Source organism: Monodon monoceros, unplaced genomic scaffold (genome assembly GCF_005190385.1).
Source record: "Monodon monoceros isolate NGI ecotype Baffin Bay Population unplaced genomic scaffold, NGI_Narwhal_1 Super_Scaffold_2, whole genome shotgun sequence".
In the NCBI taxonomy this organism is placed as follows: domain Eukaryota; kingdom Metazoa; phylum Chordata; class Mammalia; order Artiodactyla; family Monodontidae; genus Monodon; species Monodon monoceros.
Genome location: NW_021703776.1, coordinates 6,611,110 through 6,635,658, shown reverse-complemented (window position 1 = coordinate 6,635,658; position 24,549 = coordinate 6,611,110). Strand labels below are relative to the sequence as shown.

Genomic DNA, 24,549 nt, shown 5'->3' with positions numbered 1-24,549 from the left:
TGCACATCTCCAGTTCCACTGCATATAAAGCTCTACTACGTGTATTTCTATGGAAAGAGCTGTAACATATTTGACAAATAACACATGAAAGGGGATGAATACTTACAGAATTAAGTTCAAAGCAGAACCACTACTTTCAGGAGTATGTGACAGCCTGGGATGGAACACGGCGGGGGGGTGGGTCAGAGGGCATGGTTGCGGTACCTCCTGGGTGCTCGGCGGGTCCCTGTTAAAGCAACGACCGCCCCTCTCTCCGCCAGCCTCCCTAGACCCTCACTGACCCGGGAGGTAGGGTCGCGGGGCGGCAGAGACCAGGGGAGAGGCAACCGGCGGCGCGGCCGCTCCGGGTCGCCAGAGCCTGCATCGCTCGCCGGCGCCAGGACGCGCCAACACGCGCCGAGACGCGCCACAGGCAGAACACCGCCCCATAGTGCCCCGCGGCGCGCACGCGCAGGCGGCCGTTCCCAGCTTGCAGCCCAGCGCGGCGGCCGAGCCGGCAAGTGGCCGCCTCTGGCAGCGGGGGCAGGATGGCGCTGAGGGGGACCCAAAAGGTAAGGAGTCCTCCCGCCCTCGGGCTCCTTGCTAGTCCGAAGCGTCGATTCGCGGGCGGGGGTGGCGCGGCCGCCAAGTGAACGGCGGCTGAGAAGGAACAGGGTATGGTCACCCCTGCCAGTGAAGGAAGCAGAACCAGCGCCCGCGTGGCCTTAAAAGGGAAGCGCGTGCGCGCGGGGCGGGGCGAGGTGACGTGGGGCTAGCGTGGGGCGGGGCGGGGCGGGGCGAGCGGAGCGTCTCCACCCGGCACTTGGAACCAGTAGCGGACTCGCCACGCCTTGGGCCACGTGCGCGGGCATCCTGGGCAGAGTGACGGCGGCTGGCCCCAGAGGAAGGAGGGTATGCCCTTGTCGGGGGGTCTGGAGGGCTGAGCAGAGGAGTCGAGGTTTGAGCTGGGCCCTAAGGGATGAGTAGGGTCTCTGCAGGTGCAGAAAAGGGACAAGGGGATTCGTGGCCCGGGAGAGACGTGGTTGGGCTTGGGGCGGGGAGGGGATGACTGGGGTTTAAGCGCAGCTGGAGCTGGGGATGGGAGTGGGTGGGCCTTAGGGGCAGTGCTGGGATAACTTTTTTGTCCTGTAAGTAATTGGGAGTCCTTGCAGGCGTTTAATATATTAACTAGAATTTGGAAAATGCACAGCAGTAGAAGAAAGAAAGTATTTTCAGTTCTGCCAGATTTCAGTTCTGTTTGTTGACATTCTAGCATATCTACTACCAATCTTTTACCTATAGTTAAAATAAATTATGCTATATTTTGTATCCCGCTTTTTCATATAGCATTAAACGTGGGCATTTTTCATGTTGTGAAATAGTATTCATAACTGTAATTTTTTTTTTTTTTCCGCTACGCGGGCCTCTCACTGTTGTGGCCTCTCCAGTTGCGGAGCACAGGCTCCAGACGCGCAGGCTTAGCGGCCATGGCTCACGGGCCCAGCCGCTCCGCGGCATGTGGGATCTTCCCGGACCGGGGCACGAACCCGTGTCCCCTGCATCGGCAGGCAGACTCTCAACCACTGCACCACCAGGGAAGCCCCATAACTGTAATTTTTAACATTAGCATTCCGTAAGTACATTACCAGTAATTTATTTAATCATTACCTGTAGTGAATAAACACACTGGACATGGATGTCAGAGGGCAAGGCACTTAATCATTCCCACCCTCCGTGTCCACATGTTTTTACAGGTGTTTTTTTGAGACTTAGATGATACATGTTTAGTACATGCTTGGCATATATCAAGTGCCCGGTATGAGTTAACTGCCCCTGATATTCTAAATTTTATATAAAGTAAATAATGCTGTAATAAGCATCATTGTGTGGTGAGCTTAGGCTTGATTGCCAGAGGTGAGATAGCAGGATCTCTAAGGGTATGGCTCCTTTTTAATAAACAGCTCTCCAAAAAGGAATGTTTTCGGCAAATTATTCTCTGAAAGAGGTCATCTGTCATCCTAGGACCTTCTGGCTCTGATGTGGCCTGGAGTGGGCCAGGCACTGGAACAAAGGGAGAGTGGAGGGTATTGTGAAAGTCCAGCAAAGGCTTCATCCGAGTGAATGACCATGGAATGGATACCGAGGCAAGAACTGTACTTGGATGATGTGGAAGGGTAGAATTGACAAGACTTGAAAAAGAGTATGTGGTGAAAGTGAGAGAGGGAGGTGCACAAGATGGGTAGCTGGGTGGGTGGTAGTAGTATTGCCTATGTTGGGGAATCAGACATTGTGAGGGCAGGGAGCAGGGTGCGGGAGATAAGGAGGGTAGGTTTGAACTTAAATGTGTGAACATGTAGGCTGGTAAGATTTACAAAAAGGAGAACTGAGAGTAACAAGTTTGGACCTTGAGGATGACATGGGAACCGTAGATGTAAGGTGATTGAGGTCACAAGGGCAGGGAGAACTTTCCTTGATAGGAACCAATAAAGGAAGTAAGCAGAGCTGGCTTCACCAGTATGTGACTCGTAACTCGTAACTCATAACTCGTAACGTCTCACTTGCTATGAAGGGCCCTGCCCTTACTTTAATGCTGTGCAGTCACCGTCTTGAAATTCTCAATAATTTTGACCAAGAAACCCCGCATTTTCACTTTGCACAAGGACCCCGCAAATTCTGTATCAAGACCTGGAAGAAACAGCCCACAGTGGTCAGAAGACATCACTGGGATGAGTTAGGAAGCCCTGGCTGCAAGTAACAGAGACCCAGCCACCCTTCCTCACAGAATTGGAGGTCCATAGAGCTTTGGAAGTGATTTTGGAGCTCCTGCTCTGTTTTTGTGAAATTCTCTGGACTGAGTAGCTCTGGGCCCCAGAGCTCACTGGACATACCCTGGGAGACAAGGAGGCGTTGGCTTCCAGAAGTTCTCAGAAAGCCCAGCAAATCATTTTTTTTTTCCTTCACCCCTTGTTATGAATCATTTCACATGCTCATTCTTGAACCGGTGGATGGTAAGGGGTGCAGCTACTCTTAGACCTGGAGCTGAATGTGAGTCTGCCTCTCCTGAGGGACTGGAACTGAACAGGAGCTCTTCAGGACAGAGGAAGAGGAGTGGCTGAGGCCTGATCAGGAGGTGGCCTTGCACTAGCTGTCCCCTTAGCTCCCAACCCACAACCCTTGCCAACCAACTTCATACCTTTTTAAAAAGTTTCTTCCAAAGAGTTGAGTATTTGTACGTGAACTTTCAGTTTATTGATAAAGTATTTCCTTCAATTAAATAAGAATTCACATTTAAAAATCTGAATATGTGTCAGTGTAACATTTCCAAACGTCTTCAACAGGGACAGGGATTTATGTGGCAGCATTACATTTATGTTTACATTAATGATTATTTGTTGCTTTTTAAGGCAATATGTATCCTTTAGAGAAAATTTGGAAAATACCCCAAAATGCAATCTTTTAAAAAGTCATCTGTAGCCCCATGGGATAATTATGGTTAACGTTTTGATAAGATTTCATTCCAGTCTCTTCACTGTGAATGTATGCTTCTGATTATCATAGTCACGTGGTGCATCAAGTTTTATATTCTGCCTTTTCCCCCTCTTTTTACCTTAATGTTGTTTCATGACTTTTACTCCTGTAGTCTTTAGAAACTATCATTTTTAATGATTGCATAATACTTGATTTAGCTTTTCAGAAAAAGTTAACTCTTTTTCTGACTATGAATGCTAGTTCTTCAGAGAGAACTTGGAGAATCAGGAAAGTATAGATAATACCATATTTCATCTGCTCTAAGATGAACTGGTTTTTTACATTTTCACATCCCTGAAATTGGGATGCTGCTCAAAATCGCTGTCAGCCCAGCAGCAGTTGTAACTTGGTTGTCACCATCTGTATGCGAGAGCCATGTCCCAGCAGTGTATATTGAGGTTAAGTGCATTGTTGGTGTGTTGAGTAATTGCTTTAAAAATGTCTTCAAGAAGATACTGTGGGAGGGAGACACAGGAGGGAGGAGATATGGGGATATATGTATATGTATAGCTGATTCACTTTGTTATAAAGCACAAAGTAACACACCATTGTAAAGCAATTATACTCCAATAAAGGTGTTTTAAAAAAAAAGATACTGTGACTTAATGCTGAAAATAAAAGCTTTTGTGGACACAGGCACAGAAGCAGAACAGTGGGGAATAAGCTTCATATCAATGGAATAAATGTTGCTGGAGAAAGGACTGCAGTTCTTTGTTTCCACGCCAAGCTAACCAGATGCTTCATAGACCACAGAAAGGAAGGTTCCACCTACCCTCAGGTCGGTGAGGCTGGGTCCTCTTTACTCACCGAGGTTTGTGCAAAGAGATTGTGTATTGTGGGCCTTTGCGGAATGGGTATCAGTGGCTTGGAAGAAAACTCCAGAAACAGTATAGTGGAGGGCTGTTGAAGAATTGCCACATCATCGTTGCCTGGAAGGTACAGGATGATACTGAGGATATCCATGACCCAGGGTTAGTATTGGACTCTAAACGGGAAGGACCAATTTATTGATTTCACTTGTTTTTCCTTTTCGGTGTGTGTGGTATGCATGAGTGAGTGAAAAACAAAAGCATGTGCCCAAGTGAGCTTAAAGCTGAGTTTTAAAATAAAAGTTTTAAGTGTAAAGAATATCATAATGATATCACTTGTGTGTGGAATTTTTAAAAAATGAGACAAATGAACTTGTTTACCAAACAGAAATAGATTCATAGACAGAGAAAACAAACTTACGGTAACCAAAGGGGAAAGGGTTGGGGGGCGATAAATTAGGAGTTTGGGTTTAACAGATACATACTATAAAATAAACAATAAGGACCTACTGTGTAGCACAGGGAACTATATTCAATATCTTGTAATAACATATAATGGAAAAGAATATGAAAAAGAAAACATATATATATGTGTAAGTGAATCACTTTGGTGTAACCCAAAACTAACACAACATTGTAAATCAGCTATACTTCAATTAAAAAAGATTGTTTTTGAAGATAGCAAGAACACAGCCCACAGAATGAAGGAAAATATTTGTTTGTCAAATATCTGAAAAGGGACATGTATCCAGAATATGTAAAAATTCTTACAACTCAACAATAAAAGACTATCCAATTAAGAATAGAAAAAAAAATGCATTTGGTCTTAGTTTAATTGCCAGTGTGTTTTCTTTCTTAGTTTTATATAAGATGGTCGTACATTGAATGAGATCTTGGATTCAGTGAAACACAGTAACAGAATTGAGTGTGTAACTATTTAAAGTGTAATGGTTTGCTTAACTATTTTCCTCTGGTAATCTGCTATGCTTTAACCTTTTCCCTTTTCAGGACTCACTTTTATCATCAATGTTATTTATAACAATAATTATTACACAATTTTAACCTGCCTAGTCCTTTACAATTTATAAAATATATTATTTATGTGTTTATTGAATAGGTAATAAATTCCCATGATTCAAAATTCAGAAAATACAAAAGGGTCTACAGGGGAAAGTCTCCCATCCACTGCTGTCCCCAGCCACCCAGTTTTTCTCCCAGGGTGTCATCAGTGTTAGTTTCTTCTGTATTCTTCCAGTACTAGATATCTCTATCCATTCCTCATTCTTCTTTTTGTAATACTAATGACTGCATCCTCTGTGAACTGTCAGCCTTGACTCTTTACTGGGTATACTTGTGTACGGTTATACACATTACAGAATTATAGCCAAACATTAGTGCTGGCCGGTTGGCAGGCACGTGTTATAATTACAACTGAACAGATAATTATACTGAGGCTCAAAGAGGTCAAAGTTATTTTCCCAGTGACAGAGCTGGGACTCAGACCTGGGTCTTCTAGCCTCTATTGGGAAGACACAGGAATGCGATATATTAGTGAACTAGTTTCTTTCAAATCACACTGTTTTTCCTTGAAATGCCAGTTAGCATTTGAAACTCCTTGGTGCTAGTTGGAACCTGTCAGTTGAGCCCCACTTCTGGGCCTTCAGGAATCATCAACTCTTAGTAACCATTCGCCACACGGTTTATGAGGTATATGCGCTCTAGGGACAGAGAACAGCCCATGCGAATGCCTGCAGGTGTGGAGAAACCTGCTGAGTTGGGGGGCATTGGCCAGTACTACTAGCTTTTCCTGCCCCTGACTGCTCATCTGGTCTCTCTGGGATTTGCCTTAGTGCAGAGGGTATAAACAGTCCCCTACAGAGTGGTAGTGGAGGTGTGGAGGACACAAAGCAGAGGGAAGCAGGAAAGGAACTGTTCTGAGGTTCCTGGAGCCATACTGCATTTTTTAGCACGTCCTCTGATCCCCTCACATGACCTTAGCTGTTCCCCAAGCTCATTTCTGTTGTGACAACTAGCAATGCTGAGTACTGAGTGCTTACCAAGTGCAACCTATTTAGATACATTAGATACTAGCTAAGAACTGACTGGTGGTATACTGGCAGGTGTTTAAAAACCAACCCTGTGGGGCTTCCCTGGTGGCGCAGTGGTTGAGAGTCTGCTTGCCGATGCAGGGGGCGTGGGTTCGTGCCCCGATCCGGGAAGATCCCACATGCTGCGGAGCGGCTGGGCCCGTGAGCCATGGCCGCTGAACCTGCGCGTCCGGAGCCTGTGCTCCGCAGCGGGAGAGGCCACAGCAGTGAGAGGCCTGCGTACCGCAAAAAAAAAAAAACCAAAAAAACAACAACCCTGTGGGATGAAACATGGCCCTGATTTGTAGCACTTGCTGGCTTCTGTGATACAATTATTCCCACCGTGGCCAATTACATTTGTGCATATGTGGGATAAGTACCGGATGGCCAGAGAGGTGGCGGTTACTAGAATGATCAGCATGCCCAGAGATGATACGGTGGGATCAGGAGGGCCTTTGTGGATGAGCTCAGTTTCAGGCATAGTTCAGGTAAGGAAGAATGTGATCATCCAGGTTTAAACTTCACGTGCGTGCCCCAGGCCCTGGGGTTTGCCGTCCCCTGAGGAGTTTCCCTGCCACCTGATGGACCATTACTTGTGCCTCCTTCCTTCTCTTCAGAACCTCTCCGGAAACCCCAGGAAGTTTACCCAGATCTGGAATCTGGGGAGAGTACGGAGTATTAGGAAACATCCTAGTACGTGCAAGCTAGAGCTTGAGACACTGCCCAGACTCTTAGGCCTTGAGGCTCACTGCTGGGCTGGGATAACTTTGGGGGATTGTGTCTACAAGTTGGTATCCCATTAAGGGAATCTAGTTATGATGTAATTCCTGTCTCCCCCGTTGGTACATGGGATAGCTGTGCTAGACTGATTGGCATGTGCTTCATCTCCCACTTGGAGCCTTAGGACTCCCATACAACCAGAGGTGTGTAGGGCTGTAGGGGAGGTAGAGAGATTGAAATACAGGAGCCCTGTCCTTAATTGGGCACTTCCGCTGGGCTAAGTGCTTCCACTCAGGAGCCCAGAGCTAAAACCCAGCCCCTGCCCTTCTCCACCTGAGTGGGTGATGGAGCCCTGCCCTCTTCCAGCTCTATGACCTTGGGTAAGTAATTGAGCCTCTTTACATCTCAATTTTCTAACTTATTAAATGGAAATGATAATACCTTCTTCCCACGTATCTTCACAGCCACGAGTAGACCCGTGTTTTCAAGGGTATTGCAGATCACTTGTTTTCCTTAGCCGGGCCAACACACTCCTGAGGTCCGGGAGCCCCTCCCTCTAGGAGAATGCACTTCTGGCCAAGAGGTGTGGGGTGTAGAGCAGCATCCCCAGTTCACACACCAGCTCTGAGCTCACTGTCTTGTGTTTCAGGAATTAACCGACTTGCAGAGGGATCCTCCTGCCCAGTGCTCTGCAGGACCTGTGAGAGATGATTGTAAGTACCTTTCAGGGCTCCAGATCCCAGGAGCCTTGCAATCAAGACCCCCAAATTTATCAGCCCCTCGCGTTTTTTTGTTTGTTTGCTTGTTTGAAAAAACCTATCGTTGTTTTCCCTTCATTTGGTTGTGAATTGCTTTTTCACTAGACGCCTTGAGTTCATAGCCCGCCTGGTCAAGATGCTGCCAGAAATCACCATCTCCCTCCACTGGGGCACAAGAAAGCCATCTTATCCTGAGGCACATTGGCTTCTGGAAGGTGCCTCTGACCAACTACAACTTGGGATGTTGGTATAAAAATGGTCATGAAGCTAATCATGGAGGTCCTGCTGCTGTTGCACGAGGGGGCAGAGCTCTGGGGGTTGGTGAGGGGAGGGGGGGTGCTGGCTCCTGGCCTCTGCGAAGGGGAGGGGCAGTTCTTTAATCCCACTTCTGCTCTTCCCCAGGAGAGACTGAAGGAGCAGCGCTAGCCAGCCCTCTGCCACCCTCTATAGCCGACTGGCCATAGGCCAAGCTGCCCAACACTTGGGTTTCCCAAATCTGTACTCTGCTCTCCCACTTCACGTCCACTTTCTGAGCGTCTTAGGCTCTGGGACACACTCATCCTTTACTGTAAGGCTGCAGTAGCTACAGCTGAAGGAAAAGTAGGCCGGGAAGGGAAAGACTGCATAAAAGAAGGGTGATGTGCCCTTCAAGGACACTGAAGAATTAAAAACACGAACTCAAACAGAACTTGTACACCAGTGTTCATTGCACCATTATTTACAATCCCCCAGAGGTGCCCAAGTGCCCATCAACAGATAAATGAATAAGCACAGTGTGGTATATATATATATACGATAGCATGTTATTTAGCCATAAAAAGGGATGCAGTTCTGACACATGCTACAACATGGGTGCACCTTGAAAACATGCCGTGTGAAATAAGCCAGAAAGAAAAGGGCAGATACTGGATGATTCCATTTACATGAACTAACTAGACAAGGCAAATTCATAGAGACAGAAAGCAGAGTAGAGGTTCCTAGAAGCTGAGGGGAGGTAGAAATGGGGAATTCTTTCGTGGTACAGAATTTGTCTGGAGTGATGAAACAGATTTAGAAATGGATAATGGTGGTTTGCTGAACATTGTGAACGCACTTAATGCCACTGACTTGTACACTTAAAAGTGGCTAAAATGACATATTTGATGCGGTATGTTTTAAAACTTTATTATGTTAAAATACAAGAAAGAAAAATTTCACAGAGCTGGAATAAAAGAGGAAGTGGTGTCATGTGTGTGTGTTCCTGCATGTCCTGTGGGCTGAGGCTTAGAGGAGCTGAAGGTGGGCAGACAGAGCCACTGAAAATGGCAGACTCCAAAAGCTTTATGCGAGAGTTTAAATAATTTTTTTTAGAGCAAAACAGAAACGATTCCCACTGCATACGCAGAGCTAATGAACAAGGGTGGCTTCACGTGACTGTTACCCGATCTGTGTTGTCCTTCCAAGCGTCCCACATCTTGCTAACGTGTTTTCCCCTCTTACCTGTTGCTTAAGATAACGTAAACTAGGCTCACTGGTAAGATTGGACTGGTGCTGATACAGCCTCAGCTTTCTAAAGGTGCCCCTCGTTGCTTCTCACCACACGCACTCTCACCCTTCCCTGCCGCCCTTGCTGGAAGGTGGCTGTCCTCACCCGAGAGGCTGGCCGCCCTCTGTACTCAGTACCTGAGTTCTGATGAGGTTCGTACAGCCTTGGAAACTAGCTTACCTTTGGGGGCCATTTCATGCCTGCCCTGTGGGCAAGTAGCCCCTTGCCAGCATCCCTCTGCAATTTCCTTTCTCTTCCTCTCTCTTTTGGGTCCTTCTCTTCTGACTGTGCCCCCAAGCCCTGCTCAGCCCCTCAGCAGACCTCAGGGGTTAAAGTGAATGGGACCAAAGTGTCCCAACCTGTTTGCCAGAAGGAGCCACGCATATTAGCTACTCCTCCCCACGGGCTCCTATTCTCTAGTATGTTAATTATCAAAAACACTTATTTAATAAGCAATTCTATTCTATATTATGATTGGGCAAAAGTGTACCTACCAACTAATGATTAGCATGAGTTGGAATAAAGGCAGTCAAAAGAAAAAGAAGTGACACTTGCATTAGCTCAGGCAGCCTTATTGTAGGGAAAGATGTTCTCCTCAGTGGCATTTCTTGAAACGTTTAAAAAAGGTCAGGGGCTGCTCTGTCTTCGGATACCTCTAGGGCTTGGGGAAACCTCTCCTTTGGTCCCTTCACTTGCACCCCCTCTCATGCCTTGGCAGTTTCCTATCCTGCTGTCAAGGGTAGAGCCTGTGAGACATTTGAACAGGTGGCAGGAAACCCAGTACAGGACCAGGTCTGAAACCTTGGGCTAATACTTCCACACCCGTCATGGAGCCGTAAGACAGAATTCCCTAGAGAATAACAGACCCCTCAGATGCTCTCAGCAGCCCACTCGGGTGGGCAGATAGGTGCTTTCCACAAAGACTGTCCTGGGAGCTTTGGAAGTGAGTCACTGGCCCACTCTAGCCCAGCCCTGCTGAGTGTACAGGAGCTTCCCTAGGGATGGGTCCAGCAATGAAAGTAACCTGAGACTCCAGAGAGGGCAGCAGGCGGGATGTGCCGCAAGAGAAGGCTCTAACCCACTAAGGAGGGAGCCTGGCCTGACCACCCAAGGTGGGGACCTGGGAGGGAAGCACAGGGGAAGCCCCCCTTGTTCTTGCTCTTGGCTCTGTCACCTAGTCCCTGGAGCACAAGGCACCACTTGGGGGATATGTGAGAGGACACAGATGGAGGGTGGCCGCATTGAAGCCCCAGGGCCACGGGCATTGATTGGCTCCTAAAAGAGACCCTTTGGAGAGGACTTCAGAGTGAACTGTGAAGAACTAAGGAGAAAGATTTATAAAAGTAATGTGGAAAGTGGCTAAAGCCTACCTAAGGCTTAATTCTATGCAAAGAGAAGGCTGAATTGTAGTTTACTGGCACCTGGGTAGTGAGGAATTTAATTTTGTTCTTAAAAGAGCTGGCCTCTGTCCCTAGCCGCTGGGAGGCGATCTCTAAAACGTGCTGCCTGATGGGACTGTCTGTTTACCCAAAGGCTTTGACCCATACCAACAATGTGAGTTAGGGTGAGGGCTGGCCACACTAGCTAGACCAGCCACGTGGTTTAAGGTGGAGGCTTTGGGTCATTGCCAGAGGAGCTGGAGACTCAGATCAGCCACGTGGGTGGTCCATTAATCCATCCTGCTTCCGTGATGGAGCCCTAGTGAAAACTCTGCACGCTGAGCCAGGGGTGAGCATCCCTGCGGGCAGTGTTCTGTGTGCTGTCACACATCAGTGCCAGGACTCCAAGGAGGAGGACAGTGGAAGCTCTGCATTTGGACCCCTCCTGGACTGTCCCCGTGAGCTCTTCCCTGTGATAAACTGGAGCTGTGAGTACAAAAGCCTTTCATGAGTCTGGAGTCTAGTCAAATTACAGAACCCCCTGCAGGGGCGTTTGGTGTCAGAAGTGAGGGCAGGCTTGCGTGAACGGCACCCTCTGAGCAGAGCAGCTCCTCTTTGGTGGAGAGACGTGTTTGTCAGGGAGTCTCAGTTTCCCGTCTCTCTTTTGTCTTGCACTGTTCCACTGGCAGGCCACCATCGTGGGCCCGGTAGGTAGCAGCTGCCGAGTGCACCCCTCGCTTTGCTTGTTGCGCTGTACGCGCTCACAAATGCACTAATCCACTTTCGGTGTCTCATCCTCCAGAATGACAGTCCTTACCAAGGAGGTGTTTTCTTCCTGACCATCCACTTTCCTACAGATTATCCTTTCAAGCCCCCAAAGGTAAGGACGGGACAGGGACAGCGTGTGATAGAGTCACTGGTACAGAAAGCTGCACCTGGGACTCCTCCCAAGGGCCCTCATCCACCACCATGGGTACGGCCTCCCAGGAGTTAAACACTGGACTTTCAGAATCCATTCCTCTTGTGAGCAAGGCCGGGGTGGTGAGGGCTTCCTCCTGAAGCCGTGGTTTCAGGGGTGCTGCTTGTAGGGTGGCTGAGTTGGGACATGTCTCAGGCTCCAGTTCCCTTCTCTGCAGTCCCTTTCAGTCTAGGACAGGGCTTCTCAGCCCCTGTCCCAGGGACATTGGGCAATGTCCTGGGATATTTGTGGTAGTTAAAGCCTGAGGTGGGAGGTGGGGAGAGGAGAGGTGCTTCTAGTATCTAGTGGGTGGAGGCCAGGAATGCCACTCAGCACCCTGGATTGCATAGGACGGCCCTCAATGTCTGCAGGTGGAGAGACCCTGGTCTGGGGCCCTGGCAAGTCACCTCCTTCCCGCACCCAGAGGAGTCCTGCCCTCATGAGACTCACAGTCCTGTGTGGGGGACATTTAGTATGAGAGCTGGGCCACGCAGAGGAGAAGCACAGAGCAGGAAAGTGGGACATGACAGTGAGGGCGGATGGCAGGGGTATCGCCCTGAGCATGGGAGGGCCCACAGGGAACAGGGGGACAAGCCTGTGTTTGGGGGCGGGGAGGACACCAGAGGGGTGGCCCATGGCATGGGGTCTGTGGCTTGCTGCGGTGCGGAGAGGTGGGGTGGGGGCCGGGCTGGTTGTGAAGGCAGGGCAGGTGGCACGAGGGCAGGCAGAAGAGGCAGATTCTGGAGGCTTCCAAGATGGAGCCAACAGGAGAGGCCGCAGGCCAGATGTGGTCACACGGCAGTGATGTGTATGGGATTCATGTCACTTTTTCTTTTCTTTTTTTTTTTTTTGCGGTACGCGGGCCTCTCATTGTTGTGGCCTCTCCCGTTGCGGAGCACAGGCTCTGGACGCGCAGGCTCAGCGTCCATGGCTCACGGGCCCAGCCCCTCCGCGGCATGTGGGATCTTCCCGGACCGGGGCACGAACCTGCGTCCCCTGCATCGGCAGGTGGACTCTCAACCACTGTGCCACCAGGGAAGCCCCACATCACTTTTAGCATATTTTTATTTTTCTGATTGGAAAATCGATAAAAATTGGTTATTTTAAAATTAGAACATTTGGAGAACTAACTAACATACAGATGGAAATCAGTCTCCTTATAAATCTATCCCCAGAGGAGATCACAACTGATGGCCCTGTATACACTCCTCCAGGATTTTTCTTCATACACCAATATATATTTTTATTCTTATCTTTAAAATAAAATTGTCGATTCTGGTTGTGAATGAGAAAACTGAGGCTTTGAATGGGCACGTCATCTCCTGAAAATGGCATGGCTCATAGTGGAGGGTGGGACTTGAACCCAGATGTGTCGGCCTATTTTTTTTTTAACTTTTTATTTTGAATTAATTTTAGACTTAGAGAACAGTTGCAAAAATAGTACAGAGTTTCCATATATCCCTGTCCAGCTTTCCCTAAGTCAACATCTTACGTTACTGTAGTACAAGTATCAAATCCAGGAAATCAGTGTTGGCCACGATACTCTGAACTAAACTGACGGCCTTACTTTTTTACCAGTTTTCACTGCTGTCACCCTTGTGTTCTAGGACCCCGCACTGCATTTATTGGCTTGTCTCCTGCATCTCCACGGTCTGTAGCAGGGCCCCCGTTTCCCCTGGTCTTTCATGACCTTGATGCTCTTGCGAGGCATTGATCAGTTATATTGTCAGAGGTCCCTCATTTGGGGTTTGTGTGATGTTTCCTCAGGGTGAACTAAGGCTTTGCGTTTTAGCAAGACATGCGCAAAAGTCTTGAGTCTGTCTCAGGGCCCCCGATCTCAGGGTTTGTGATATGTCGTACTGCCCCGAGGTTGACCTTGATGGCTCAGTTGGAATCAGACCCCTTACCCCGTGTGTGCACGTTGTATCGAAGCTGTGGGAAGAGGCCCCACCGGGCTTCTCAGCCGCAGCTCTTCCTGGGCATTGCCACCAGAGGCCATCTGGTGCCTCCGTATTTTAAATCATGGTTAAATGTGGTTAGGATCCCGGAGACCTTGCCAGCTTTTAGCAGGGGAGACTGGGGTGTGCTGGGCAGAGGCGGGCAGATGCTAAAATAACTCTCTTGAGTATGACTGTTATTCCAAGGGGTTTGGTTGCAAGGCGTGTTTCATGGTCTTGAATGTACTCCCTCGCCCCTTTCCCTGTTGAGAGATGCTGCCGTGTCTTGTAAGGTAGGAATCTTCCATCTTACCTCCTTCATGAGAGTATAAGCTGCTGCTGATCTTTCTTAAAACAAACAGGATGTAGTCCTGCGTGTCTCTTGGGCATTTTCAGGATTCCTGACTGCCTGCCCAAGGACAAAGAGAAAACAGCGCCTATTATTAAAAGCCTGCAGTAAGCCCTGTGAGTTGGAGAGGTGTAAGCTAAAAAGTCCTATCTCCTACAAAAGAAGAGGGTGTTTCTGTCTTTTTAAAATCTCCTTTCCACAGGAGAACAAGATAAAGTAGACTGACGTTTTGGCAAGAATTTTCTGACTCTGAGGGGGGTCTGGCAAGACTGCGTGATCTTCTTTGTAGGAGATCTTGGGGGATAAGGCAGAGACGCTTTGGAAGTTTGACCCGTCCTGGAAGAAATCATTTGGTAATAGATGATAAGCCTCCCATACACACAGCTTCCTCTCCTCATATTGTGAAGTAAGTTTTTTTTTTTTAAAAAAAACAGGCAAAACCCGCACTATTTTATTATAAACTATTTCAGGCATGTAAAATATCGTACATAATAATATAACGGATGCCCACGTATGCGCCACCCAGCCTAAGAGCTCCATTTTTCAAGGAGACTTCCGAGTCCTTGCCACCGTCCTTCTTGTTGCCCCTCAGAGCACACTACTTTGGGGCAGATGGTGTCAGTCCCGGTGTCTAGCTCAAGTACCCAGCAGGGAATGGGTTGGGGGTCTACTCCTCCGGGTGCCCCCTCCTGTATCCTGTTCAGGTTTGGGGAGGGAGCCCAGCTCATCCAGGACCGTGCAGGGCAGTAAGTTATTTCAACACTGACTATGATATATTTTAGATATACCCAGAGTGGTTGTTTTCATTGCCTCCTCTGATTACAAATCTCTCTTACAGTGTCATGGCACCAGATTTCATTACAGTAATGAGGATAAACGCACATACTGTCAATGGGCACCAGACCTGCTCCATGCTGCCAAGAGTGGCACTGACTCACACTCTGGTGGCCAGATTCCTGGAGCCCACATGCTGGACAGCCAGGGCTGTTCCACGCTGACCTCTGTGTATCTCTTCCTCATCCATGTTGTAGGACGGGAGAGACGGAGGGAGGAGATTCTTTGCGCTATTAAATCTTCCCCAGCAGACAGCTGTGAAGAACCCTCAGGACTCACCAGGCTAGGGGTTTACGGCCGTGAATGGCACGTTCCCGCTCCGGGCAGCCTTTATTGCATTCGTCCATCAGTCCTCGGTATTTGACTGGAAGCAGCAGCATTGCCCCCGTACCAGTTCTGTTCTCTGCTCCGCATTGAAAGGAAGTGACCATTATGCACGAGGGTGTCACCCCCTCTGCTTTTTTCTTCCAGGTACAACAGACTAGCGAGAGAGTGGACACAGAAATATGCTATGTAAGTGCCTCAGAGGTTTTACGGGTGGCATTGTCCAAGAGAAGCTGAGCTGAGGTGCTGGCCGAGCCACTCACAGAGCATCATGTCTTCTGCAGACAGACGCTGCTTGCCCACTTTCCCCAACCGCAGCATGTTGGTACCACTCTCAGCCATCGTGGTTTTGACAGCGTCACGTCTCTGATGCCGGATCAGCGGTCACTGTTACGATCTGCAGCCTTCCTGGCTACATCGGAGTCTGTCCCGCCACCCCGACTCACTGCTCACCTCCTGGGGGGACCTGTGCGCCTCCCCTGCCCGGCCTCACTCAGGCGGCATCGCTCACAGAGGGGATACGCAGGGGGCCTCAGCGTGGCCCCTTACCACGTGCTCTTGGCCTTTTAGAATTCAGTGCCAGCTCGGGTGCCCAGGGCAGAGCGGGCAGGCTTCCCTCACATCGCGTCTGCTGCAAACCACATCCCGAGGAGTCTCCACTCATCCCAGGAGTTCCTGGGAATTGGGAACAGTGTCACTGGGAAGTGGAGGCCTTACCCCACAGCTCCCACCAGCCTTCCTCGGCAGTGCCACATGCTGGCCCTCTCCCCTCACACCGAGCAGCGGTAAATAGAAGATATAAAGGGGTATAAAGCACATAACACGCCATGAGAGATGACTGTCCTTGTAGAAGCAAGAGCAAAATTATGAAACCTGGAAAGATTTGGGTTATGCTTTTCTACCCGATGAGGTTTTTATCACCCCTACCTCCTCCCGTTCAGAGCCTCCATGAAGTCCAAGTGTGAGCCAGTCACTGACCAGACACAGGGAGAGAGGGGGACTGTTAAATGTAAATTAAAATGTAATTCACTCATAACCCTAAATGATAACTGACATTGAAGTCTCTTTTTTTTTTTTCCAGGCAGAAGAGAAGATATGGAAACTTTTAACAGGTAGCCTGTCGGGTAACTGGCCTCCTCTCTTAAGTTTCTGATGCAACACATTTTAAGACTTGCCTTCAGAGTTCAAAGGTTTGAGATTAGGTTAGTGAGGAGAAGGGTAGGAAAGGGGTTAGTCTAATTAAACCTCCAAAGAGAGGGAGGAAAACTGAGGGACTTCAAACCTCTAATGTCAAATTTGGCCTGGTCTTTCCTAAGGGCGTTTCAAAGCTGGTCCACTCCCAGAACAGCCCTATGAAAATCATGTGTGGGTGAGTAGGACCAGGGGGTGGAGAAACACTTAAATGCTGCAACCAGATGGCCAGGCCTGTGGAGTTTGGAAGGAAGCCTACAGACCTTGCAGCTGGGGATCAGCAAACAATAGGTGACCATGGGAGGCTCATCTGCTCCAGAAACTGCCGGGAGAGTGCCGGGATTAGTTACCACCGCTTCCTTAGCAAAGCAAGCAGCAGTGTGAGCCTGGTCTGCATCTACCTTATGGGGATCCCCACTTAGGATCCTGTTACCACAACAAGGCTGCTTTCTGTGTTCCGTGGGCCCCGTTCCCTGCCTGTTACCATGGTGAGGGTGGCCCTTTTAATTTTCGTGTCTTTGCTACCCCTTCGGTCTTTACCTAAACAAAATGATAAACGTTAGGTGTCCCCTGGGAACACTGTCATCACACGGCTCTGCCACTTCAGACAGGGGTCACAGTGCTCCTTGAACCACGCGTAACAAAGCACGGGAAGGTAGATTCACGTTTCAGAGACAAGTCAGAGGCTCAGAGAAGAGACCTCCAGGCCCAAGTTGCTGCCATATTTCAGCCTTTCCAGTGTAATCGCTTATGACTCCCAACAGGCTGATGAATTTTCTCAGTCCAGTCAAAATTTCCCCAAGCCTGCTCTCCCTGTTGGAGATCTGCAGTAGAAAAAGTAAAATTATCCCTTTGGGATCCCCAGTATAAATAACCATTCACTCTTCGCTAACTTGAGTCGTGCTCTGTACCTGCCAGAGCCCTTGGACAGGCCACCCCAGTGACGCTCCACAGGCCTGTCCCTGGCAAATTCCCTGGACTCTGTCCCCATGGGAAACTTGCTTTTCATGGCTTCCAGGGTTCAGGTCAGTCTGAAGGACAGGCATCTTAGGTCGAAAACCTTATTTTAAAATGCACTGTGGTGCAGGCAGCTCCCGCGTAAGCCACAGGTACACATATCATGTTTCCAAGGCGAGTCCCAGGTCAGTAACTGGACAGCAGCTCTGAAAAGCTAACGGCGGGAGTGATACATTTTCCTCTCTGTGGACCAGGGATATCATGGAGATGCATGACCTTAAGCAATTGATCCAACATGAACAAATGACTTAGCTCCGGCCACAGGTGTCTCAGCTTGCAGGACGGTGCCGAGATCTTGGTCCTTCGTCAGGCTACGGGAAGACCCAAGAGTTCCAAGAACACGGCACAGGGTCGGTCTCCCAACAAGGGATGAAGACACCAGAACACCAATGTCCAACGGCCTGGCAGCTCACAGCTGAGCTGTGCGTCAGCACCGTGGGGTCCCACACCACCCGACTGCAGATGCTCAAGGACGGGCAGGTTTCTGTCTCTGAAATTCAGGAGACAGTCTCCTGGAGTTCCAGAGAGGTGCTTATGGGACTGGTCTGCAGAACTCCTGGCCCGATGCCTGTCCTGGCAGAGGCTGAGAAAGCCTTGAGAGCAACATAGGCCACCCGTCCCTCCCGCCCTCGCCTGCCCATCCCTCCTGTGCCTCTGTTCCTCCAGCTCTTCTCGCTGTGACACATGCTTCCTCCCTGGCAGCGCTGGCTGAGGATTGAATGAGGATTAGATCTAGCCGTGAAAGCTGGTCCTCTGAGAAACGGAGGATGGCTTCCCAGGGTTACCGACCTGGGTCCTTGGACTATTTAATCAATAGAAATTGATAACAGACCGGACAAGAAATTCCGGCAAGGCTTTAGTGGGACTTGAGCGGCAGCAGGTGGGAGTGAGAACAAGTAACAGGTGCGCTTGCTCGCTCCCCGAGCCGGAGTGGGCGTGGAGGGGTGGCTTCGGTGATCTGTGCACCCCCTTGCCGGTGCTGTGTGCGGGGATCATGTGCAGCCCCCCGCTTTTGCTCCGCGCACCTCAGAAATGGCAAGTGGGTTTTGGCCTTTTTGTATCTTACTGCTCATAACGGACCCCACCTGCGCACGCATGCAGTTATTTTTTAGTCCCTTCGAGTTTCTTTGTATTCTGTTGCTTGAGGAGAGGAGACATTTGTCCAGGCGCAAGCACTCCAGGAAAGGGTCCCGAGTCCCAGGTCCCAGCCTATCTCGCCAGCACCCGCAAGACAGCAGCCTGGTGCCATGCAGGCGGGCAACGCTCGCCCCTCAGGTCTGGTGTTCTCCCCCGGCCCATCTGCTGGCCTCATCATGACCACCACCGGGGTTCCTCTTCTGTTGCCAGAGAGATTTTATTAAAAACAAAACCAAAAAGCTATAGAAAATCTGCAAAACCCCTATCAGACCAAGTAGTGGCTTTTTGACTTTCCTTAAAAAAAAGTCTCCTTCTTATCCCATCTCCACCCCACTTCTCCCAGACTCCCAATTCTCACCCTTCAGAGAGGCCCACTTGGTGTATCCAGCTCCCTACCACAGAGCTTCCCTCGGGGTGCAGGGGCTTGGCTGGGCTCCCCTTTGGGAGGTAATGACAGAACTGCCCCGTTGGAGCCTGCCTCTCACCCCTGCTGCCCACCCCCATCACCGCAACAGCTCAAGGGCCTAGTCACGGGGGGAAGACCACAGGCCTCAGGAAGGAGGTGGGACTAGGGTCAGGTCTAATGGACGGACGGGGGAGAGGGTCCTGCAGGCAAAGGGAGCCCTTCAACAGAGGCTGGGTTCCAGCATATTCTGGGAGCTGACTCAGCACCTGGGGATACTTCCGCACATGGCCCTTCCCAAACTGGGGCCCTGTTACCTTCTGGGAGCCAAGGGGTCACCAGGACACTAGGGTAAATGGAATCACAGGGCTGACCTTTCCGGAGAATCACTGAAGGCAGAGGAGTGGCAGGATGAATACAAATGTTCATACTGAGTGGATGGCACACTTCATATAAGCTGGTGTGTAAAGCCATTTCACACCCTAGACCCCCAGGGAAACAAGCACCGTCACTGGACCAGAGACCTGTTAGGGGCAAGGACACAGGCACAAAGCTGCATCTATCTAGCCCTCTATCCACGTGAAGAAAGAAGTGCCATTAGGCCTGGGCCCAGCCTGGCCTCAGAGTTTGTTCTCGGGAGCAGTAATGGCCTGGCTAGGGCACAAGAAAGAAGGTCAGCAGTGCTCAATGGGCAAAATGATCCAACAGCTCCAGAAACGGATGCGGATGGAGGCATGGGCCATAAAGTTGAGGGTGGCAGAAGCAAGGGATTTAAGGCTGGCTACCCTTCTGAGGAAAGTTGAAAGTTCCGTGTCAAATGTCCAGCAGTGGGAATTCCCTGGCGGTCCAGGGGTTAGGACTCTGCACTTCCACTGCAGGGGCCACGGGTTCAGTCCCTGGTGTGGGAACTAAGATCCTGTATGCCGCGTGGTGTAGCCAAAATATATATGTATGTATGTCCAGCATGCAGGCTCAGGATGCCTTCAGCCTGAAACAGGAGGGACTAACAGAACCTATTGACATCTTTGGGTTTAAAATGTCGGCAAAGGGGCTTCCCTGGTGGCGCAGTGGTTGAGAGTCCACCTGCCGATGCAGGGGACACGGGTTCGTGCCCCGGTCCGGGAAGATCCCACATGCCGCGGAGCGGCTGGGCCCGTGAGCCGTGGCCGCTGAGCCTGCGCGTCCGGAGCCTGTGCTCCACAACGGGAGAGGCCACAGCAGTGAGAGGCCCGTGTACCACAAAAAAAAAAAAAAAGTTTTCTTTTTAGGGCAGGAAAAGCAACGATTTCATTTCTCTAACTCTGTAGTAATGTGGCCGTGTGTGGCTGGATCAGAGAGATGTAATCTTGGTGGTTTTTAAGAAAATGCTTTTCTTGCTAATTGACACTTCTGTGGAGGAAGACTTTGAATAAACACCTGTTCTTTCCTACTGATGGCTGTGGTCTGAATGATTGTGTCCCCTCAAAACTCCTATGTTGAAATCTTAACCCCCAAGGTAATGACATTAGGAGGTGGGGCCTTTGGGAGGTGATTAGGTCCTAACGGTGGAGCCCTCGTGAATGGCATTAGGGTGCTTACACAGGACGCCCCCAGAGAGCTCCTTTGCCCCTTCCACCACGTGAGGACACGTGACGGCCATCTATGAACCAGGCAGTGGGCTCTCACCAGATACCAGATCTACCAGTGCCCTGATCTTGGACTTCCAGCCTCTAGAACTGTGAGAAATGAATTTCAGTTGTTTGTAAGCCACCCAGTCTGTGGTGTTTTGTTACAGCAGCTCGAATAGGTGGAAACCCTGGGGGACACCGCTGTGGCAATTCTTTTTCTTAACGTTGTTGACTCCTTCTAGGCAGTGGGCTCCAGAAGGCGTTTACCAGCATGGTCCCTCCACACTTGGGCCCAGATGCCTTCAGGACACAGCTGCCCTCAGAGTGTGAAGGACACTGACCATTTGGAGCCCTGCTCTCATGCCCTGGATCTGTTATCCTAACACACCAGGAGAGCATCAAGAAGTAAAGAAGATCTGAGTCTATCAACATGCAAGAAGAGTATACAGGCTTGTGTGAATGACAGAGCAATTTGCTAAGGAGAAGAGAGAAGAGTCCTAGGAATGAACTGTGGAGACATCTCACATTCTCAAACCAAGGAAAAACCAACAAGAGGGAGATGGCCAAAAGGAAATAGGAACTCAGGAAAAGCAGGAGTGGGAGGGAGAGGGGCGTGGACAGGATCTACACACAGCAGCCAGGGGGACATTTTTTTTTAAATAAATTTATTTATTTATTTATGGCTGTGTTGGGTCTCGGTTGCTGCGCACGGGCTTTCTCTAATTGCGGCGAGCGGGGGCTGCTCTTCGTTGCAGTACGCGGGCTTCTCATTGCGGTGGCTTCTTTTGTTGCGGAACACGGGCTCTAGGCACGCGGGCTTCAGTAGTTGTGGTGCACAGGCTCTAGAGCACAGGCTCAGTAGTTGTGGTGCACGGGCTTAGTTGCTCTGCGGCATATGGGATCTTCCCGGACCAGGGATCAAACCCGTGTCCCCTGCATTGGCAGGTGGATTCTTAACCACTGCACCACCAGGGAAGTCCCCAGAGGGACATTTTAAAAACATCCCTAGATCAGGGACTTCCCTGGTGGTCCAGTGGTTAAGACTCCATGCTCCCAATGCAGCGGGGGCCCGGATTCGATCTCTCGTCAGGGAACTAGATCCTGCATGCCGCAACTAAGAACCCACATGCCACAACTAAGAAAGATCCCACATGCCACAACAAAGATCCCACATGTGGCAATGAAGATCCCGCGTGCCACAACTAAGACCCGGAGCAGCCAATAAATAAATAAATAAATAAATAAACATAAAAACATCGCTAGGTTACATCCTCTCTGTTTAAAGCCCTCCAGGGATTCCATCACACCTAAGAATAAAGTGCTCCCCCCTGACCCACAGGGTCCTACAGGATCCAACCCGCACCCATGCCTCCTTCCCTCTCTTCTTCTCTGGCCTCCCACCTCAGAGCTCCAGCACCTCTTGTTCCCTCTGCCTGGAACACTTCTCTCCAGATCTTCCACAGCTGCGTCCCCCACCCTCCCACCCCCATATCCAGTCTCTGCTCCTGTGTTACCTCTGGGAGTCCTTCCCTGATTTGTCAAGCTGAAATAGGCTACCACACACTAGAGCAGGAAGTGGAATCCTAATGTCCCCACCTTCCCACACCAGGGACCCCCTCAGCCTTCTTTCAGTGGAGCCTGGGTCTCCCTGCTCTTCCCTCATCAGTATGGATGGACCTGGTCACCACACTGAGCTGATCTAGTGCCAGGACAAAGAGACCTGCCTCTTTGGTCTGCACAGCCTGATTCAGGCAAGGTAGGGCCGCCCCCAGTTGACTGAAGTGTTGAAAAGTGCTCCCTAGTAGGCCTTAGGGATCCAGGGCCCCCAGGCTGGGGACTGGCAACCAAGTAGATGAAGGAAACTGGTAACTAGGACGTGTTTAAATAGGAACATTCCCAGAGAAAGAAGAGAAAACAAAGACACGTGGAGCCAAAGAAAATAAGAAACAAGAACAATAGGAGTGTCTGTGGGTTGAACTCCCCTGGAATATGGAGACAAAGGGACTGGGGCGGATCAGAAAGTCACCTGAAGGTCAAGTCTGAGGAAAAACATGACAGCAGAGATGTTACTGAAGACAAAAAATAGACTAGAAATCGGGAGAGCTGCGAGGCCTCCATTTACTAGAGTTCATTTTTCCGAGGCAAACACATTAGCGAAGTCAAAGTGGAGAAAGGAGGAGACCTGTACACTGCAGAAGATCCAGGGTGGTTGGGGAGTGAGCAGGGCCGCAGACAGAGCTGCTGAAGGCGAGTAGTATTTGGCCAGGACCGAAGGTTTCCCCAGGGTGGGACCAGGTAACTGCTCTGTCCATCAGAGAGATGTCAGAGTTTCTGCCTGTAAGACAAGCAACAGTGATGTGAACAGCAATGAAAATGGCATAACAAATGAAAAGTATTTGTGCCCAAATAAGGTTTACAAGCCCTTAAATGCACAGTCCAGACCCCAAGACCTTAAGATTTTGGTAACTGATTTGTCAGCAAAATCTGACCTGAACTGCCATGAGGCTATTTAGAGTCTTTCTATAACCCACTTGACTGATTCTTCAGACGTCACTGCAGAAAAATGAACACGTTTGATTACCAGACTCTGCTCGGGTTCCTGTGGTAGAGTTTATAGAGTATAAAGGGTATATGCGATATTTTCTGAAGGCTGAACGACTCTGAATTCCAAAGCATGGAATTCTAAGGGGCTATGGGACTGTGGATCTGAATTTTAGGGAAGTGGGGGAGTTCTCTAGGGCAGAGAAGGAAGCTGTGAGCTGCTGTGGGCCGGGCATGTGTCTCTGTTTCCCTCCAGGTAGGTCAGTCATAGTCAGGTGCAGGTTGAGGCATGGTGGACCCCTTCCATCAGTCAGCCAAGGCCTGGAAAGAACCAGGACCATGACGGAGCAGGACCCTATGGGGCCTTCCCAGAGCAGACACCCCGTCCCTGCCACCACGTCCTCTGCCTGCCTCTTGTCTTTAGAAAAACTTTAGCCTTCTAGGCCTTCCCTAAGTTCCAACAAATAAATTTAATCAGAGAAGTGAGAAAATGCAGAAACAAAGGAAAACAGTCAAGCAAGACAAAATAATGATAGTTTAGCCACTAAACAAAGTCAAGGCCCTTTACTGCCTCCTCAAAGGCTGTAGATATTATTTGGAGCCATATCCTTGAGCTATTTTTTGCAGATACTGAAGCCCCCACTAGGTGGAAGAAGTTGACTGCGTGCCGCCCACAACCCAGACTGCTTGGAACCAGAAGGTTGACGATGTTGATTACCGGTTACCTCACCACCAACCAATCAGAAGAATGTCCACGAGCTGATCACACACCCCTCAGCCCCCTTGCCTCACCCTATCTTTAGAAACCTTTCCCTGAAAGCCAGCGGGGGGAGCTCAGATCTTTTGAGCGCTAGCTGCCAGGACTCCTTGCTTTGGCGCCCTGCAATAAATGCTGCACTTTTCCTTCACCACGACTTCATGTCAGTAGATTGGCTTTACTGCACTGGGGCCAGTGGACCCAAGTTTGGTTGGGTTAACAGGACCAGCACGGGGCAGGTTCTCATCTCTCCTCCGCCACCGCATCCTCTACCTCACTAGAAAATGCAGGTGAGGTCAAAGAAACACGACAGCACTTTGAGTTAGGTTTGTGGCAGTGTGACCATCACTTAGTGTTCATTTTTATCCTTCTCATTAATTCATGACTGCTTCATTCATAGATAAAATTTCTTTTGAGGGTCCACACAGAGGATCGGGGGATCCCGTGCCTGTCATGAATCCAGGATTCTCAAGCAAGTGCTTTAACTGCAACAAGAGTTTAAGAATAAAATGCACGATGCTCCGTGAGTGTAGCGAACAGGGGGCTGGGTGGGGTCCCTCCGCCGGACCCACAAGGCGCGCCCGGGCTCGGCGGGACAGAGCACGGGGACGCGCAGAAGGCCGCGCCCTCCCTCCACCCCCTCGTCCAGCTGTCTGCAGACCGCGACCCGCACGCGGGCCCCAACTCCCCAGCAACCCTCTAGACGCCT

The 24,549-nt window shown here is 49.8% G+C and overlaps 2 protein-coding genes across 3 annotated transcripts in view; one reads left to right on the top strand and one right to left on the bottom strand.

Moving 5' to 3' along the window:
* Positions 1–638, bottom strand: part of LOC114901241 (up-regulator of cell proliferation) — a 91,835-nt gene extending 91,197 nt beyond the window's left edge. For both annotated transcript variants that reach the window (XM_029232889.1, XM_029232890.1), the window contains exon 1: positions 107–638. The gene's annotated coding sequence lies outside the window, so the exon portion shown is untranslated. The remainder of the gene's footprint in view (positions 1–106) is intronic.
* Positions 639–7,829: 7,191 nt separating this feature from the next.
* On the top strand, positions 7,830–21,130 carry LOC114901245 (ubiquitin-conjugating enzyme E2 3-like). Its single transcript, XM_029232892.1, has 5 exons — positions 7,830–7,836; positions 11,588–11,665; positions 15,335–15,376; positions 16,269–16,299; positions 20,785–21,130. Exons 1-5 carry the CDS (start codon positions 7,831–7,833, stop codon positions 20,880–20,882), a joined length of 255 nt encoding a protein of 84 aa, XP_029088725.1. The 5' UTR covers position 7,830; the 3' UTR covers positions 20,883–21,130.
* Positions 21,131–24,549: the final 3,419 nt, after the last annotated feature.